At 36.7% G+C, this 19,509-nt stretch overlaps 1 protein-coding gene across 3 annotated transcripts in view; it reads left to right on the top strand.

Annotated features, from left to right (window-relative positions):
• Positions 1 to 4,144: 4,144 nt before the first annotated feature.
• The window catches only part of LOC109560529 (UDP-glucuronosyltransferase 2B4-like), a 31,340-nt gene continuing 15,975 nt past the window's right edge, over positions 4,145 to 19,509 (top strand). For 2 of the 3 annotated variants that reach the window (XR_011567212.1, XM_070791546.1), the window contains exons 1-5: positions 4,145 to 4,902; positions 5,752 to 5,900; positions 13,633 to 13,764; positions 14,007 to 14,094; positions 15,189 to 15,408. Coding sequence is in view for 2 of the 3 variants with exons in the window: in XM_070791546.1 (XP_070647647.1) it covers positions 4,173 to 4,902; positions 5,752 to 5,900; positions 13,633 to 13,764; positions 14,007 to 14,094; positions 15,189 to 15,408 (1,319 nt within the window). In the remaining variant the exon portion in view is untranslated. The remainder of the gene's footprint in view (positions 4,903 to 5,751; positions 5,901 to 13,632; positions 13,765 to 14,006; positions 14,095 to 15,188; positions 15,409 to 19,509) is intronic. The other variant, XM_070791547.1, reaches the window with a different exon arrangement.

Raw genomic sequence — 19,509 nt, 5'->3', positions numbered from 1 at the left:
AGATGTTGGCAATCTGATCTCTAGTTCCTCTGCCTTTTCTAAAACCAGCTTGAACATCTGGGAGCTCACGGTTCACGTACTGCTGAAGCCTGGCTTGGAGAATTTCGAGTATTACTTTAGTGGTGTGTGAGATGAAAGGAGACAGTTAAAAGAAGAGTGCTACTAAAAGCACTGTCTGCCCAGGTAATGTGAATACTGCAGCAGCTGCACCCTCCAAATAGCTGCATCAGATGCTTTACCCTGTAAGGGAAAGAGACTTTATTAAAATAGTCCATGTAGTCAGTAAACATATATCAGTAATAAGACATGGGGAGAAGGCAACGGCAACCCATTCCAGTACTCTTGCCTGGAAAATCCCATGGACAGAGGAGCCTGGTAGGCTGCAGTCCATGGGGTCGCTAAGAGTCAGACGTGACTGAGCGACTTCACTCTCACTTTTCACTTTCCTGCATTGGAGAAGGAAATGGCAACCCACTCCAGTGTTCTTGCCTGGAGAATCCCAGGGACGGGGGTGCCTGGTGGGCTGCCATCTATGGGGTCGCACAGAGTCGGACACGACTGAAGCGACTTAACAGCAACAGCAACAAGACATGGAATTAGAGTTGTTACACTCCATTGTCTAAATGTAATACCTTAACAATAATTTCACAAGACATATAAAGAAATATAAATACGTGACCTAAATGGTGAAAAAACAGTCAGTAGAAACTGCTTATGAAAGGGACTAATGGTTGGCTCTAACAAGGAAAAACTTCAAATTAGCTAATGTCAGTGGATTCAGTGACCCAAAAGAAACTACCAAAAAGACGAAACACTGAAATAAATACAATTAGAAACTAAAATAAAAATATAAGTGATCATAAGACACTATTCAGTATCATTATATTCCTTCAAATTGGAGAACTTAGGAGAAATGTATAAATTTTGGAAGCTTACAACCTATCTTCATGAAACTACGATGAAAGAAGAAAGGTATAATAAAAATGTACATCTAATAGAGTATAAAAATAAGAAATAAAAATCATATTTTATAAAAATAACAAATGGAAATTTTGGAGTTGAAATGTACTATATTTGAAATGAAAAATTCACTAGTGGGAATAAATAAGAAGCTGATGAAAAAGTAAGTGAATTTGAAGATATATCAATAACATAATATAATCCAAAGAACAGAGACAAAAAAATGAAAAGAGGGTTAGAGAATATTGGTACATAATGAAGCACACTAACATACACAAAAGAAAGCTAAAACCAGAAAACCTTAAAGCACTAAAGAAATAATTCAGTCTTGCAAGGGAATATCAAGATACTGCTTATATCTTATGAGAAACAGTGGATGCTCTCTGGCAGTGAGATGATATAGTCAAAATCCAGATAGTCAAAACTGTCGATCAAAAATTCTATATCAAACAAAGTCAGTCGCCCATTGTTGTTCAGTCGCCCAGTCGTGTCCAACCCTTGCGATGCCATGGACTGCAGCACACCAGGCCTCTCTGACCCTTACCATCTCCTGAAGTTTGCCCAAGTTCATATTCATTTTATCTTTCATGTCATCCATCCATCTCATCCTCTGACACCCTCTTCTTCTGCCCTCAATCTTTCCAGCATCAGGGACTTTTTCAATGAATCAGCTGTTTGCATCAGATGACCAAAATACTGGAATTTCAACTTCAGCATCAGTCCTTCCACCAAATATTCAGGATTGATTTCCCTTAAGATTGATGGTTTGATCTCCTTGCTGTTCAAGGGATTCTCAGGAGTCTTCTCTAGCAATCACAGTTCAAAGGCATCAATTCTTCAGCACTCTGCCTTCTTTACGGTCCAACTCTCACACCCTTACGTGGCCAACTAGGAAGATCATTGCCTTGACCATACAGACTTTGTCAACAGAATAATGTCTCTGCTTTTTAACCCAGTCTCTAGGTTTATCATAGCTTTCCTGCCAAGAAGCAAACATCTCCTGATTTCATGGCTGCAGTCACCATCTGTAGTGATTTTAGAGCCCAAGAAGAGGAAACCTGTCACTACTTCCATATTTTCCCCTTCTACTTGCCATGAAGTAATGGGGCCAGATGCCATGATCTTAGCCTTTTAATACTTAGTTTTAAGCTAGCTTTTTCACTCTCCTCCTTCACCCTCATCAAGAGGCTCTTTAGTTCCTCTTTGCTTCTGCCATTAGAGTGGTATCATCTGCATATCTGAGGTTGTTGATGTTTCTCCTGCCTATCTTGATTTCAGCTTTTAAGTCATCCAGCCCAGCATTTCTCATGATATCAAATGAAACACTCTTTCAAAACTGAGGGCAAAATATAGATAGTCCTCTACCCTTATCCACCCAAAAAGAATACATTGCTGGGAAATCTACCTTACAGAAAAAAACTGAAGGAAAACCTATGGCTTAAGAAGGTAAACCCAGGCTATAATTCTAATCACCATGGTAAACCAAAGAGCACTTGTAAAGGTAAGAAATTATATAAGACAGTATAAGTGATATAGGCTTCCCAGATGGCACTAGTGGTAAAGAACTCAGCTGCCAACGGAGGAGACATAAGAGACATGGGTTTGATCCCTAGATCAAAAAGAGTCCCCTAGAGAAGGGCATAGCAATCTACTCAGTATTCTTGCCTAAATAATCCTATGGACAGAAGTGCCTGGCAGGCTACAGTCCATAGGGCCACAAAGAGTTGGACACTACAGAAGCAAATTAACACACACACACAAACACACACACAAGTGCATTTATCTTCTCCTTTTCTTTCTTAACAAATATAAAAAGCAGGCATGTAAAACATGTATATAGTTGTGTTTCTAGACATATAACACATTGTTAATATATTTTGGAGGTAAGGGGAATGCAGCAGAGGTAAAGGCCCTGAGATGACAGGGTTGTGCAGTGGCTTAGGCCCAGGGGAGGTGCTGTACCTGGGATACACAGCCTGGGGATTCTGGCCACAGAGGAAGTCAGAGACCATCAGCAGTATGTTCCTAGTAATGACCTATCAGAGCTACTGCTTGGAACCCATGGCTGGGTTACAGAGAAGCAGTGGTGTGAACACAGTAATTGTGGATCAGAACCCTGACTAGGACCCATGGTGAGGCACAGAGTGTCTGCACTGTTACACCAGCAATGGTAGGTTAAGCCGTGACTCAGGACCCAGGAATGGTGTGTGAAACAGCAGCAGCTCAGCCTAGGTAATGGCCAGTCAAAACCAAGACTAGGATTAACAGCGTGAGACCCAAATAAACAGCAGCATGACCACAGCTGTTATAAGACAAACCAGGAAGCAAGACGCAGATCAGAAACTCCAGTTGCACAGAAGGTAAGGCACTGTGACACCTCAATCAGGGAAAGCAGGGTACAGAGTGATGGGGAGACGCCTTGACCCCAAGATCAGGTCTCACCACAGCAAAATTTCAGCCTCAGGAAGGACACAACAGCAGGGACGCTGGGCAGCTCTGTCTTGAATCAGTGTAGATGCACACTGTGGAAGTGCTCAAGAGCAAGGCTGCAAAGGTCATGATGATGAGGTTGCTGGAGTTCCCCTGCACTATTTTTCCCCATGGGCTGAAATCCCTCTGAGGGGATCTCTGCCAGTGCCAAGCTCCTCTGAGCTAGAGGAAGGGGTGGGAGAGGTAAACTCTTTCTCACGCTTTTCTACATGGTGATCCTCAGACTTTGCAATATGCAGGGTTTCTGCTGCTTCTTCATTGTAGTCCAGAAATTTCCCAAAGTAATTTCCAAACAATTTCCCAAAGTAGTTGTTCATTTTTTGGTTTTGCTATTTTTGTAAAAGACATAAGCGTTGGGACCTCCTAACCATGCATCTTGTTGATGTCACCCTTCTCTAATTCTGTGTCAAGGAAACGGCAGACACAAGAGCCTCTCATTTGCAGTGATTTACACTTCTTTCTTACATAATATAATTGATTTTTGTGTAAAAGTTCATTGACTTTTAGATTGGTGACAGCGGTGATAAAACAGTAATAAACACACTGCATAATCTCGAAGTGTTCTATACTTTCCCCTTTCACCTGATTTCCACATCTGCTGACTATATGTGTAATCTATTTACTTTATGCATAGGAGTTATAATTTAACTTCTGATTGATGTCTTCTGGATATAAGCCTGAGCAATAGAAAAAGTCTTCAGTAATTGCTTAAAGTACTGCATATGCACAAGATGTCTATGCAATGGCTCTCACTTCTGCTGCTGCTACAACTGACTTGCTACTTTAATTCTGGAAGTTGTGGAAAGGTGCTGGTGTGGCCAATGGAATATAGTCATTGGATGAATATGAAGACAATTCTGGATGAACTTGTGACAAGGGGTCATGAGGTGACTGTTTTGACACCTTCAGTTACCACTTTCATTGATCCCAAAAAACCATCTTCTCTCAAATTGGAGACTTTCCCTCCATCTTTAACTAAAGAAGAAAGTGAGAATTTTGTCAAACTTTTTGTTGAGGCATGGATGCATGCGGTGAGAGACTCCTTTTGGAATCATCTTTCAATGGTGCAAAGTTTATTTTGGGGATATTCTGATATTTTAATGAAGATGTGTAAAGAAGTTGTTTCAAATAAGAAACTTATGACAAAACTGCATGAAGAAAGGTTCGATGTCATTTTTGCAGATGCTGTTGGACCCTGTGGTGAGCTGCTGGCTGAGATACTTAAAATACCATTCATGTATAGTCTCTACTCCACACCTGGATCTTCAGTTGAAAAGAAGAGTGGAAGGCTTCCATTCCCACCATCCTATGTACCTGCTATGTTTTCAGAATTAAGTGATCACATGACATTCATGGAGAGGGTCAAAAATATGATATATGTACTGTATTTTGACTTCTGGTTCCAGGCATACAATGAGAAGAACTGGAATCAGTTTTACAGTGAAGTACTAGGTAAGTCATGTGTTTAGTTGGTAGCATTAAGTCCTATCTTTATAGAGCCTTGGAGTGTTTATATAAATATAAATTTACTGAAATTTGTCTCAAATAAGTGAAACATTCAAATAAAAATATAAAATACCCATCAATCTTATAAATATCATGAAATGAAAACACTTAAATTATAGGGTGAGGTACAACCTTGTAGTCCTTTACTAGTACTGGATACCAGGAAGTCATTAACCACAATTTGAAGCACGTAGGACTTTTGCAAGTGACTATCTATCAACTTACAAAATGTCTTTCTTTTTAACTTAAAAATGTAAGTAACTAAAAATCTCATAAAATGTTTTGGCAAATGAAGACATGTACACTGAGAATTAAACACATATTTGTAGCTCAAGTATCTAGGTAGCATTTAGAAATTGTTTCTACTTGTGAAGTTCAGTTTCCAAATAGTGTTATATATCATGTTATCCTATCTAATGTTGTATATTTGTCAAAGAACAGTTACATTGAAACATATTTGGTCACATCATCCCAAGGTCCTTTATAAAACTTACCTAATGTATATACATGGGCTTCCCTGGTGGCTCAGATGGTAAAGAATCCACCTGCGATGCAGGAGACCTGGGTTCCATCCCTGAGTTGGGAAGATCCCCTGAAGGAGGGCATGACAACCCACTCCAGTAGTCTTGCCTGGAGAATCCCCATGGATGGAGGAGCCTGGACGGCTGCAGTCCATGGAGTCGCAGAGTCAGACACGACTGAGTGACTAAGCATAATATATATATATACACACACAGCAATATTCTCATTTGATCCAACATTTGTTGTTGTTTTTGTTTTTATTTTCACTTTCAGGAAGGCCCACTACATTAGTTGAGACAATGGGGAAAGCTGAAATGTGGCTCATTCGAAACTATTGGGATTTTTCATTTCCTCGCCCACGGCTACCAAATTTTGAATTTGTTGGAGGGCTCCACTGCAAACCTGCCAAATCCCTGCCTAAGGTCACCTACTCCTCGTTGTTATTCTTTGTTAACTTTGTGTTTTCAATAGGAATAATCCTGCATTCTTTATTTAAAATGTTTGATTGCAATGAGTCAGATGTGGGAAGCTGGATACAGTGAACTTCCAGTTAGAAATTGATATTTCTATGTCAACACAAGTATTTGAAATTTATTAACATCACAGAATAAACAGAACATGCTAGAGACTTTGAGAATATGTTAAATTATGACTTCACTTTTCAACACATAATGAAGTATCAGACATTTACAGTTATATTATTATATAAAAATATAGTAAATATATAATGCATATTTTAATATTAGCATAATGTTAGTTACAATTATAGTAGCATAATTATCCTACTATAGGATAATTATATATATAACTTATTTGGGGAGAGCTAATATAGAGAAATATATAGACAGTTTCTGCCACCTGACACTCCACCTAGAAAGACAGAATACAAGGAAGTCATAAAAAGTATGTAAAAGCATTATAAAAGAAAAGACCACTGTGCTAAGGAAACATCCAGCATGAATCATAGGAACATCTGAAAGATGTTCATGAATAAACAGAAGGAATAGGGTTGGGATGGAAGAAGATAGAAAAGAAAAGCAGGTAGAGTGATAATGACAGTTCCCAAGAAGTACAAGTTCAGTCTAAACAAGAAGAGACTAAGTAAAGAGGCTGATAATGCTGGTAAGGTGAATTGGAAACAGATAATTATTAACATGAGAAACATCTAGCAGGAGCACCTGCAAGAACATTGAAAGGGATAAGAAAGAGATATGGTCACATATCCTTCAAAAAAAAAACCAGGATGTAGTCATTGGGTTGAATTGTAAACGGTAGAGTGGGAAAGGAGAATATTCAGCAGGTTGTTCAAGATACAGGCAACATATTCACGGATAGGACAACACTAAATCTTATAATAGTAGCAACCTCATATTGTCATTGAGGGAAAAATTGTAAGTACATGTGAAACATCCAAAAAGTCAGTAGCACCTAATGATCCAGAAGAAATACTAACTATCTTCATTATTCTTATTTTGTTACTATAATATACTATCACTAGCCCAATGTTTGCCAGGAATCTTACTGAAATTGAGATGACTTTCCTAATTGAGATTATATTACTCAGAAAGCTACTAAAGTAGATACTCCATTGTTGCTGTCTAGTTGCTAAGTTGTGTCCGACTCTTTTACGATACGTCGGACTGTAGCCCACCAGGCTCCTCTGTCCATGAGATTTCCAAAGCAAGAATACTGGAGTGGGTTGGCATTTCCTCCTCCAGGGGACATTCCAGACCCAGGGATCAAACTTGCATCTCCTGCTTTGCAGGCAAATTCTTGTAACACTGAGCCACCAGGGAAGTCCTATGGAGTTTTTTAAAAATAAATTTAAAAAGTTTACTAAATTAAAAAAATTAAGTTAATGCAAATAATTCAATAAATTTAATAAAGTTTACTAAAGCAAATTTAATTTAACATATTAAAGTTAAAATTTTTAATTTAAAAAAAGAATATTTAAGGTTTGGCAATCAGGTGAGCAAGATGACTAAAATATTTTTGTAAGTTATAAGGCTCTAGCTAAAATGAACAACCTTCTTCAACAATATAAATGAATATATGTATAAATCTATATTTTCATAAAAATGCTTAATTACACTAAATCAGCTATAATGCAATATTCAGATGTAAAATAAGAAATATTAAAAGGTCACAATTTTCCTGAAGGTTAAAAAAGAATGTAAGCTAGAATTACAATTTTCATGATATATGTCATAATTCATATTTCATTATAGAAGTAGATAAAGATTAGAATTAAAGCACAAATTTTAGCATCATGTCTTCAAGGTCCATCTATGTTATTGAAATTGGCAAGATTTCCTTCTTTCTCGTGGGATTTACCCATTGATGGGCACATAAGTTGTTTCTTAGCTATTGTGAATAATGCGACAATAAACACGGGAGCATATATATCTCTTTGCTATCCTGTTTTTATTTTTGTTTTTTGGCTGCATACACAGAAATGGGATAACTGGGTCATACAGCAGATCTATTTTTAATTATTTTAGGAACTTTCATTGTGTGTTCTCTAAGAGCTAAACAGTTTACATCCCCACTGACAGTGGGACACTTTTCTCTACCTTCTCACAACACATCTCTTCTTAGTTTCAGACTTTCTAACATGTATGAGGTAATATCTCATTGTGGTTTTGAAATACATTTCCCTGATGATTAGTGTTATTGAGCATCTTTTCATATATCTGGTGGTCATTTGGACATTTTGTTTGGAAAATGTCAATTTGATAATCTGCCCATTCTTTAATTGAATTTTGTAGTATAAGTTCTATATATATTCTGGATATTACCCTCCTCGCTCAACATGTGATTACAAAACCATTTTTGTTCCATTCTGCAGGTTGAATTTTCATCTTGTTGTTTGTTTCTTTTGTTATGAAGAAACTTTTAAGTTTCACACAGTCCAATTTGTTGATTTTTTTCTTTTATTGTGATTGTGATATCAAAAAATCATTTTCAAAATCAAACATAGGGAGATTCATCCCTATGTTTTCTTGTAGGTAGGAGTGTCATAGTATCTGGTCTTATGTTTAAATCTTTGATTCATTTTGAGTTATTTTTGTGAGTGGTGTAAGATAAGGGCCTCATTTCATTTTTTTGCTTATGTTTATTCAGTTTTCTCAGAAAATAAAGAAGTGACTGTTATTTACCCATTGGGTATTCTTGTTTCCTTTGTTGAATATTGGTTGACTATATTCTCAGGATTTTGATTCTAAATCTTGAATGCTGTTCCATTGGTCAATGTGTCTATTTTTTGCCAGTACAATATGATTTGAAATATTGCAGCTTTGTAATATAATTTAAAATTGGGAGGTGTCGTTGAAATTGCCTTTGGTTCTGGGTAGTGTGAACATTTTCGGAGAAGGCAATGGCAACCCACTCCAGTGTTCTTGCCTGGAGAATCCCAGGGATGGTGGAGCCTGGTGGGCTGCCGTCTATGGGGTCGCAGAGTTGGACACGACTGAAGCGACTCAGCAGCAGCAGTGTGAACATTTTAACAATACTAATTCTTCTGATCCATTAACACAGGACAACTTTCTATTTATCTGTGTTTTCTTGTATTTCTAAAAAAAATGCTTGTAATAACTGTACAGATTTTTCACATCATTCATTAAATTTATTCCTAGTTATTTTCTTCTTTTGATGCTGTTGTGACTGGGATAGCTTTTTTCAGAAGTTACATTGTCAGTACATAAAAACAGAACTAATTTCTGTATGTTGATATTATCAGCATATAACCTTAATGCAGTTTTATTGAATTTATTAATTAATTCAGGTTTTTAGCTGAATCTATGAGATTTTTTGCACAAAAAAAATGTCTTCTGCAAAGAAAATGAAAATTTTATTTCTTCCTTTCTATTTAGGATGCCTTTCATTTCGTTGTCTTGCCTAGTTGCTCTAGCTAGGACTATGTTGAATCAATATGACATTTAGCATTCTTATCTTGTTCCTGATCTTTGAGAAAAAGCTTTCAAACTTTCACTGTTGAATATAATGTTAGGTCTGGGTTTGTCATGCCTCTCTTTTATTACATCGTAACTTTTATTACATTTTTACAATGTAACTTTATTACATTGAGTTATGTTCTTTCTTCCCTATGTTGAGGGTTTTTATCATAAGAGAATGTTGTATCTTATCAAATGTTTTTTGTACATCTATTGAAATAATAAAGTTATTTTATATTTCATTCTATTCATGCTGCTGCTAAGTCACTTCAGTCATGTCCAACTCTGTGCGACACCATGGATGGCAGCCCACCAGGCTCCCCCGTCCCTGGGATTCTCCAGGCAAGAACACTGGAGTGGGTTGCCATTTCCTTCTCCAATGCATGAAAGTGAAAAGTAAAAGTGAAGTTGCTCAGTCGTGTCCGACTCTCTGCGACCCCATGGACTGCAGCCTACCAGGCTCCTCTGTCCATGGGATTTTCCAGGCAAGAGTACTGGAGTGGGTTGCCATTGCCTTCTCCATCTATTTATGCAGTGTATCACAATTATTATTTGGATACACTGAAGCATCCTTACATGTTAGAGATAATTCCCACTTGGTCTTGGTATATAATTCTTTTAATGTGTTCTTGAATTTAATTGCTGATACTTTGTTGATAATTTTTGCACCTATACTATAGTCTGGACATTGGCCTGTAGTTTTTACTTTTGTACTGTTCTTATCTATTTGGTATAAGTGTAATGCTGGCCTTGTATCCTCTTTTTTAATTTTTAAGATTTTCTGAAGAACTGGATTAATTATCCTATACTGATTTATAGAATTCCTCAGTGAAGCCATCTGGTCCTGGTGTTTTATGTGTTGGTTAGTAGTTAGTTCATTCACTCAGTCATGTCTGACTCTTTGTGACCCCATGGACTGCAGCACACCAGGCTCCCCTGTCCATCACCAGTTCCTGGAGCTTGCTCAAACTCATGTCCATTGAGTCAGTGATGCCATCCAACCATCTTACGTGTTGGTAGGTTTGTGATTACTGATTTGACTTCTTTACTCATTATGGCTATTCAGATTTTCTATTTCTTCCTTACTCAGTTCTGGTAGGTTGTGTTTTTAAAAAGTTATCCATTCTTCTTGGGTATATAGTTTGTTAGCATATAATTATTCATAGTAGTCCCTTTGGATCCTATATACTTTTGCAGTATCAACCTTAATGCATCCTGTTTCATTTATAATTGTATTTATTTGAGTCCTCTTTTTCTTTGTAAGTCTAGCTAAAGGTTTTTAATTTTGTTTACTTCTTTGAAAAGACAGAGAAAGATAAATATTGTGTGATATCACTTACATGTGGAATCCAAAAATGCTGACTCATAATAATAGAGAGTAATATGGTGGTTTCCAGGGGCTGCTGCTGCTGCTAAGTCACTTCAGTTGTGTCTGACTCTGTGTGACCCCATAGCCAGCAGTCCACCAGGCTCCCCCGTCCCTGGTTGCCATTTCCTTCTCCTTCGAAGGCCTGGTAGGTGGAAAATAGGAGAGATGTTGTTTAAGGATACAAACTTGTAAGTTTTCTTAGTAAATAAGCCCTAGAGATATAAGGTACAAAATAGTGAATATAGACTACAATATTTTATTATAATCATCATACTTGCTAAGAGGCCAGATGTTAATTTATCCAGCCACCAAAAAAAAAAAAAGAAATCATAATGATGAAAATTTGAAACATCAGTAAAATGGCAATCGTATTACAATAATAGATGTATCAATCATCATGTTTTACATCTTAGCTTACATAATGTAATATGTCAAATACATTTTCAACATTTTCTAAAAACATATGAATTTGAAATTAATATCTCAGAATAGAGAGTTTTAGTAAATCTTACTCCCTTTTAAATAATTTTTCATACTTTTGCATATTTTCTTGCCATGAACTTATATTATTTTTTTAAGATATCAGAGAAAGATGAACCAGTCCATATCAGTAATTGATTTGTAGAGATAAGATGTATTACAATAACACTAATTGGATGCATTTTTTCACAAAATAGATGAAAAATTTTGGGTAGCAAGCCAATGAAGCAAAACATTGAAAATGAGTAACTTTAAATGCTACTACAGCTCACTGGAAATACAATCATTACCTGGATATACTATGAGAATCTTAAGAGAGTTCAGTGTCTTAATATTAAGACTGATATCACCAGGGTGAAATTATACTTTTGAAAAAGCTCATCAAATACAGTCTTCAAGGTTAAGTTTAAAAAATTCCTTCTTTTCTTTTTTAGATTATAAAATAGTTTTGTAAAGAAGTTTTACAAAATAATTAGTATCATTAAGTATACATTTTATGATGGAAGAATTGGGTCATTATTTTCCAGATAGAAAAGAATAATGAACCTAAAATAGAAGAAAGAACTAAGAAAATATGAGTATGTGATTTTGATCAAATATCTAGAAAAAATTTGCTCCTCTACATTTTAAAACTAGAGAACATTGATCACAGTAGACTTACTCTAGTATAGAAAGTAAGTTTTTAATTAGAAAGGATCAAGGATCACAAGACAAAATAATTCAGAAACAATTCCAGGCAAGTTCAGATTCGAAAGGAACTTTATTTAGTTTGAAATGAACTACTCAAAAGGTGACCTGATCTCTGCTGCAGAAAGCCCTGGGGCACCTTTCCCACTGTGGGGTAAGTGCACCCTGGGGGGACTAATGTAGGTGATACTGAGGGTCCTTCAACACAGTTGGACATAGCACATCGTACCATGACATCAATTATACAATATAGTTTTGACAAGGGGTGCCATATGTAAACAAACTCAGAAATATGGTGGCTCAAATAAATAACTATGCAAGTACATCTCTGGGTTATAAATAGGACTTACAGAACTGTTTCACAGAATTTCCAAAATACAATGTCAGACTCCTCCATGTCTCTGATTAGAAATTTAGATAAAGAGTTTGGGAAATTATGACAAAGTTGAAGGTAAGGGATAAGGATTACAGAGCTGAGTGAATGATAAACATAAAGTAATTCAAATAATAAATTTTTCATGTACTAATAGGGAAATGAAGTACTAATGATGAACCTAAAATAATTCTCAAAAACTCTGCCTGAAATAAATAAATGATTTAGTAGACCTAGAATAATAAGGAATTACAAGTGAATTAAATACTGCAGTGTAGCTTCTAAAAATCTGTTAGTAATTAACAACATAACTGAGGCAGAGGCTGAGTATAATACTGTTTAACAGCACCTCCTTGTCACTACTATGTACTGGCTCTATCTCATTTCCTGCTTATATGCAAACACCTTTGCACAATTATACATAATAAAAGAAATGACCTCATATGACCCATTTCCCTCCAAAGGGATGAAGTCTGTTTAAAAAAAAAAAAAGTCATTACTGAAAATCATATACAGTTTACTCAAAATATTTTTCAGTGTTAAATACTTATTAGCACATGTGACCAAAGTCCAAGATGTGAAGTTAGCATGTTCAAGAACATAGTGGGGTGCAAGGAAAGGGAATCAGTCTATAAACTAGCTATATAGCATGCAGTAAGAATAATGTACACTTTCTAGTATAAAACTTGTCTATCTATACAGCTTAGCAATTCCTCTGGGTGAGATATTTGCACAACAAGTAAGTAAAAGCTGTATTCCCAGGACCCAAGAAGTTGGGCAACCCAAGTGTCCATCAAGAGACAAAACAATAAACAAAATGTCATATGCACAATGATGAAATATTGCTTATCTTTAAAAGGAAATTCTGACATGTCACAACACGAATGAACCTTACACTGAGTGAAATAAACCAATCAGAAAAAGACAAATACTGTAGGATTTACTGTATAAGAAGCATCCAGACTACTTACATTTGTAGAAACACAGGGTAGAGAAAGAGGAAACTGAGTTTCTTAATGAGCATAGACTTCCAGTTTTTCTCCAGAAAAAGTTCTGGAGATTGATTGCATGGTGTGAATATACTTTACACTACAATACTATACATTTAGGAATGATTAAGAAAGTAAATTTTCTGTTATGTGTATCCTTCCACAATATTTTTTAAGAAGCTACTACTCTAGTTTCTTCAGACTATATCTTATTTTCTCCCTTTAGTTGCTTGCATCAATCCCTTCAATAATGTCTGCTATGCTGCTGCTCTTTTGTGATGGAACAAATTCTTTTTTTCACAGGAAATGGAAGAGTTTGTGCAGAGCTCTGGAGAAAATGGCATTGTGGTGTTTTCATTGGGGTCAATGGTCAGTAACATGTCAAAAGAAAGAGCCAATGTGATTGCATCAGCTCTTGCCCAGATTCCACAAAAGGTACACACAGTAACTTAATAGTGGACAACTATTTAACGAGTCTGTTAAACTTTATAAAAGGTCTGATTTTTCTGCCAGAAAGGTAACTAATATGATAGCTCCAATTTATCTCATATATATATATATATGTATGCATTATATATATAAATATATATATATGAATATATATGGCAGGTGCTATAGCCATGCAGGGACTGTCTTTGATAGATAATAATTTTAAATTATTACCTTTACCTTAACAGGTTCTATGGAGATATGATGGCAAGAAACCAGACACCCTAGGACCCAATACTCAGCTGTATAAGTGGATCCCCCAAAATGACCTTCTTGGTAAGACTTGGCAGAAAAAAAAATATTGAAAACATGAATAACAGCTGAGCAGAGGGATAGTACTTCAAAGGGAAACAAAGATATAGAGAATTATTGAAACACTCAAAAAGAAAACTTTACTGCTTCATTTCTATTTACTATGTTAGGGGAAATGGGGACGGTTGGCAGGGCTTCCCAATCTGCTCAGTGGTAAAGAATCTGCCTGCCACTGCAAGAGATACAGGAGAAGTGGGTTCTGTCCATGGATCCCCAAGATCCTCTGGGGAAGGAAATGGCCACCCACTTCAATATTTCTGTCTGAAAAATCCCATGAACAAAGGAGCCTGGCGAGCTTCTCTTCATGGGGTCACAGAGTTGGAGAAGACTGAGCGACTTAGCATACACACCCATAACAATTGGCATTTTACTATACACAGTCATATCCCTTATGACCAGAATCTTTATTTTAGCTGTAATTATTTCTCACCATGAACGTTTCAATAACTTCTTGGATTGTTGTTCTGTCTCTGAATTCTTTCATTACATCTATCTTTTCCCTTCTGTAGGGGTATGCTAAATGCTACTGAAAATAAGAGTTCTCCTTTTATTACCAGTGACTCTTCACTTTCTGTAAGAAAAAAAAATTCATAATCATTTTTATGAGGTGATAAAACACTCCAAGATAAAAGGTTACTTTTCCTTCCTCTGGTTCCAGTGCCTCTACCATTACCCTTCTCTTCCCCGACACCATTCCTAATCAGACTAAATGACTCCACTATATCTTTAAGAGAATAATTTCTGACATGCTCTCCTCTTTTTTTGCACATGTGGTTTCTTTTACCCAGAATGCTCTTTCAAGTTGTTCACCTGCCAATCCTGGATTCATTTGTGAAGTTCAAGTGACTCAGCACTTCTTTCATGAAGTCTTCATTTACCCCTTCAGCAGATGCAGCAGTTACTTCTCTGAGTTCTCAAAGCAATTTAAAAGGACTTTCATATGTGTAATAACCTGTTGTTGAAGACACTGTTTCCCTCAGTTACCTTATAATGCACTTTTCTCAGTTTATTTCTAAGACTTAAAATTAATAATTTTATTGAAATTCACTCAATCTTAGGTCATCCAAAAACCAAAGCGTTTGTAACTCATGGTGGAAGCAACGGCATTTATGAGGCCATCTACCACGGGATCCCTATAGTGGGCCTTCCTTTGTTTGCTGATCAACCTCATAACATTGTTCACATGAAGGCCAAGGGAGCTGCTGTCAGACTGGACTTGGAAACAATGTCAACAGAAGATTTGCTCAATGCATTGAAGGAAGTTATTAATAATCCTTCGTGAGTATATTTTTTTTTACTAGATACTCTTTCTGGAGAAGTTCTCATATGAAGACTCATTAGTCTTCACATTAAGTAAGATTCACTCAATTCATATTGAGTCATCAATAACCTATTGTGCTGCTACTGCTGCTGCTGCTAAGTCGCTTCAGTTGTGTCTGACTCTGTGCGACCCCATAGACAGCAGCCCACCAGGCCCCACCGTCCCTGGGATTCTCCAGGCAAGAACACTGGAGTGGGTTGCCATTTCCTCCTCCAATGCATGAAAGTGAAAAGTGAAAGTGAAGTCGCTCAGTCGTGTCCCACTCTTCGCGACCCCATGGACTGCAGCCTACCAGGCTCCTCCGTCCATGAGTGTCACATTAATATTTTTTCATGGTTTTACGGGAAAGGTTTGTCAGTGGTTTAAAGACAGTGGAGAAATTTTGAAAGATCTAATCATTATAATGAGAAGAATCACTGAAATGGGAATAGAAGAATTAAGAAGTTTGAGAACGAAGTTAAAGTAGGGAAACATAGATGTCCACTTTACTTTCTTTCAGCAAGTGAATTCCAAAAATGTTTTAACCTCTTCTAACAATTTATTTTCAGTAAACAACCTTGATATAATCAATCTGAAATTCCCACTACATTCAATATCTTCCAAGTTTTCTATGCTATTATTTAGACCCGATCACTGATAAATGGTAAATAGTTAGTACTTTCTAATTAGCCAGTTTAAACTATGAAGATATTATTTATAAATGTAGGTGTATTCTTAGGCTTTTTGATTGCTGCCATTTTTGTCTTGTTTGGAAGAATTATAAAATTTAAACAAAATCGACTTGGAAGTGATATGTTGGGATAGTTCTCTTTTAAAAATTTACACAATTTTTAAATATTACTTTCCATTTAAAACTAGTAGAAAATATTGGTTCTATTTCCAGTGTTGTACAATGCATCCTTGAGCTTATATACTTCTCAGTAGTTTTTCCCTCCTACTCCCCCACCCATATATTTCTACCCCCCTAAATATGGTAACCAACAAATTGTCCTCTGTGTCTGCAAGTTTGTAATAATATTTTGGTTCCATCACTGATAAATGGTAAAAAACTTTATTCAGTTACAGCTATGTAGATACTATTTACAAAGGTAGGTATAATCTGAGTTCCTTTCAATTGTCCTTGTTTTTGTCTTATTTGAACAGGTATTTTGGTTCAATATTTTGCACAGATATTACTATTTAAAAGCCAAATTTATGAAACCAAAAATATCTGATTTCCAAATCACTTCAGAATATACATGAATTTTAGTAACACAACTAAATTAACATCACAAATATGATGTATATGTTTCCCCTTTTCTTCATAATGTCTTTATAAAGAAAACATTTTGAGAATTTGTCAATAATTGTAGCACAGTGTATATCTGTGTTTTATAAGCAGTGTTATGTAAATTTAATCTTAGTACAGCTATTGTCTTAAATGAACAGCAAAAATATTACATTCAGTTCAGTTCAGTTCAGTCGCTCAGTTGTGTCCGACTCTTTGCAACCCCATGAACTGCAGCATGCCAGGCCTTCCTGTCCATCACAAACACCCAGAGTTTACCCAAACTCATGTCCATTGAGTCAGTGATGCCGTCCAACTATCTCATCCTCTGTCGTCCCCTTCTCCTCCTGCCCTCAATCTTTCCCAGCATCAGGGTCTTTTCAAATGAGTCAGCTCTTCGCATAGATGGCCAAAGTATTGGAGTTTCAGCTGCAACATCAGTCCCTCAAATGAACACCCAGGACTGATTTCCTTTCGGATGAACTGGTTGGATCATCTTGCAGTCCAAGGGACTCTCAAGAGGCTTCTCTGACATCATAGTTCAAAACTATCAATTCTTAGGCATTCAGCCTTCTTTATAGTCCAGCTCTAACATCCATACATGGCTATTGGAAAAATCATAGCCTTGACTAGACAGACCTTTGTTGACAAAGTAATATCTCTGCTTTTTAATATGCTGTCTAGGTTGGTCATAACTTTCCTTCCAAGGAGTAAGCATCTTCTAATTTCATGGCTGCAATCACCATCTGCAGTGATTTTGAAGCCCCCAAAAATAAAGTCAGCCACTGTTTCCACTGTTTAAATGAACAGCAAAAATATTACATTATTTTTCTCTTTTTTTAAAGAAATAAACCTTTCATTTGCCGATTTTATATAAATATACATCTCTCTAGTATCTTTATTGATTTTTACTTAATAATGTAAAACTGGTGTCAAAAAATGAAGATGATTTATTACCTGCTATATACTGAATATTCATCATCTGCTACATATTGTGTTTAGTAACATACTGTTGTTACCATTGTTGTGGCAGTTGTTCAGTCACTAAGTTGTAGCCAACTCTTTGTGACCCAATGGAATGCAGCATGCCAGGGTTCCCTGTCCTTCACTATCTCCTGGAGTTTGGTCAAACTCATGTCCTTTGAGTTGGTGATGCTATCTAACCATCTCATCCTCTGCTGCCTGCTCCTCCTTTTGCCCTCAATCTTTCCCAGCATCAAGGTCTTTTCTAATGAGTTGGCTCTTTGCATCACATGGCCAAAGTATCAGAGCTTCAGCATCAGTCCTTCCAATGAATATTCATGGCTGATTTCCTATAGGATTGACTGGTTTGATATCCTTGCAAGTTTGATCTCCTTGCAAGTTTGGTCTCCTCAAGTGATTCTCAAGAGTCTTCTCCATCACCAAAATTTAAAAGTATCAATTCCTCAGTGCTCTGCCTTCTTCCTGGTCCATCTCTCACATCTGTACTTGAAAAACCGTACTTTGGCTATATGGGTCTTTGTCAGCAAAGTGATGTCTCTGCTTTTTAATACACTGTCCACATTTGCTATAGCTTTCCTTCCAAAGAGCACATATCTTTTATTTTCACGGCTGCAGTCACCATCCCCAGTGATTTTGGAACCTAAGAAAATAAAATCTGTCTGTTTCAACTTTTTCCCCTTCTATTTACCATGAAGTGATGGGACAGGATTCCACAATCTTAGTTTTTTGAACGTTGATTTTTAAGCTCTAGGTGACTACACCATTGTGGTTATCCAGGTCATTAACACCTTTTTTGTATAGTTCTTCTGTGTATTCTTTGCCTGCAAAGAATATAATCAATCTGATTTCGGTGTTGACCATATGGTGATGGCCGTGTGTTGAGTCTTCTCTTGTGTTGTTAGGAGAGGGTGTTTGTTATGACCAGTGCATTTTCTTGGCAAAACTCTATTAGTCTTTGCCCTGCTTTATTCTGTATTCCAAGGCCAAATTTGCCTGTTACTCCAGGTGTTTCTTGAGTTCCTACTTTTGCATTCCAGTCCCCTATAATGAAAAGCACATCTTTTTTAGGTGTTAGTTCTAAAAGGTCTCGTAGGTCTTCATAGAACCATTCAACTTCAGCTTCTTCAGCATTACTGGTTGGGGCATAGACTTGGATTACCATGATATTGAATGGTTTGCCTTGGAAATGAACAGAGATTATTCTGTCGTTTTTGAGATTGAATCCAAGTACTGCATTTCAGACTCTTTTGTTGACCATGATGGCTACTCCATTTCTTCTGAGGGATTCCTGCCCGCAGTAGTAGATATAATGGTCATCTGAGTTAAATTCACCCATTCCAGTCCATTTCAGTTTGCTGATTCCTAGAATGTCGACATTCACTCTTGCCATCTCTTGTTTGACTATTTCCAATTTGCCTTGATTCATGGACCTGACATTCCAGATTCCTATGCAATATTGCTCTTTACAGCATTGGACCTTGCTTCTATCACGAGTCACATCCACAGCTGGGTATTCTTTTTATTTTGGCTCCATCCCTTCATTCTTTCTGGAGTTATTTCTCCACTGATCTCCAGTAGCATATTGGGCACCTACTGACCTGGGGAGTTTCTCTTTCAATATCCTATCATTTTGCCTTTTCATACTGTTCATGGGGTTCTCAAGGCAAGAATACTGAAGTGGTTTTCCATTCCCTTCTCCAGTGGACCACATTTTGTCAGATCTCTCCACCATGACCCGCCCATCTTGGGTTGTCCCACGGGCATGGCTTAGTTTCATTGAGTTAGACAAAGCTGTGGTCCTAGTGTG

This window comes from Bos indicus, chromosome 6 (genome assembly GCF_029378745.1).
Source record: "Bos indicus isolate NIAB-ARS_2022 breed Sahiwal x Tharparkar chromosome 6, NIAB-ARS_B.indTharparkar_mat_pri_1.0, whole genome shotgun sequence".
NCBI lineage: Eukaryota > Metazoa > Chordata > Mammalia > Artiodactyla > Bovidae > Bos > Bos indicus.
This window is presented reverse-complemented; position numbering and strand designations above follow the sequence as displayed.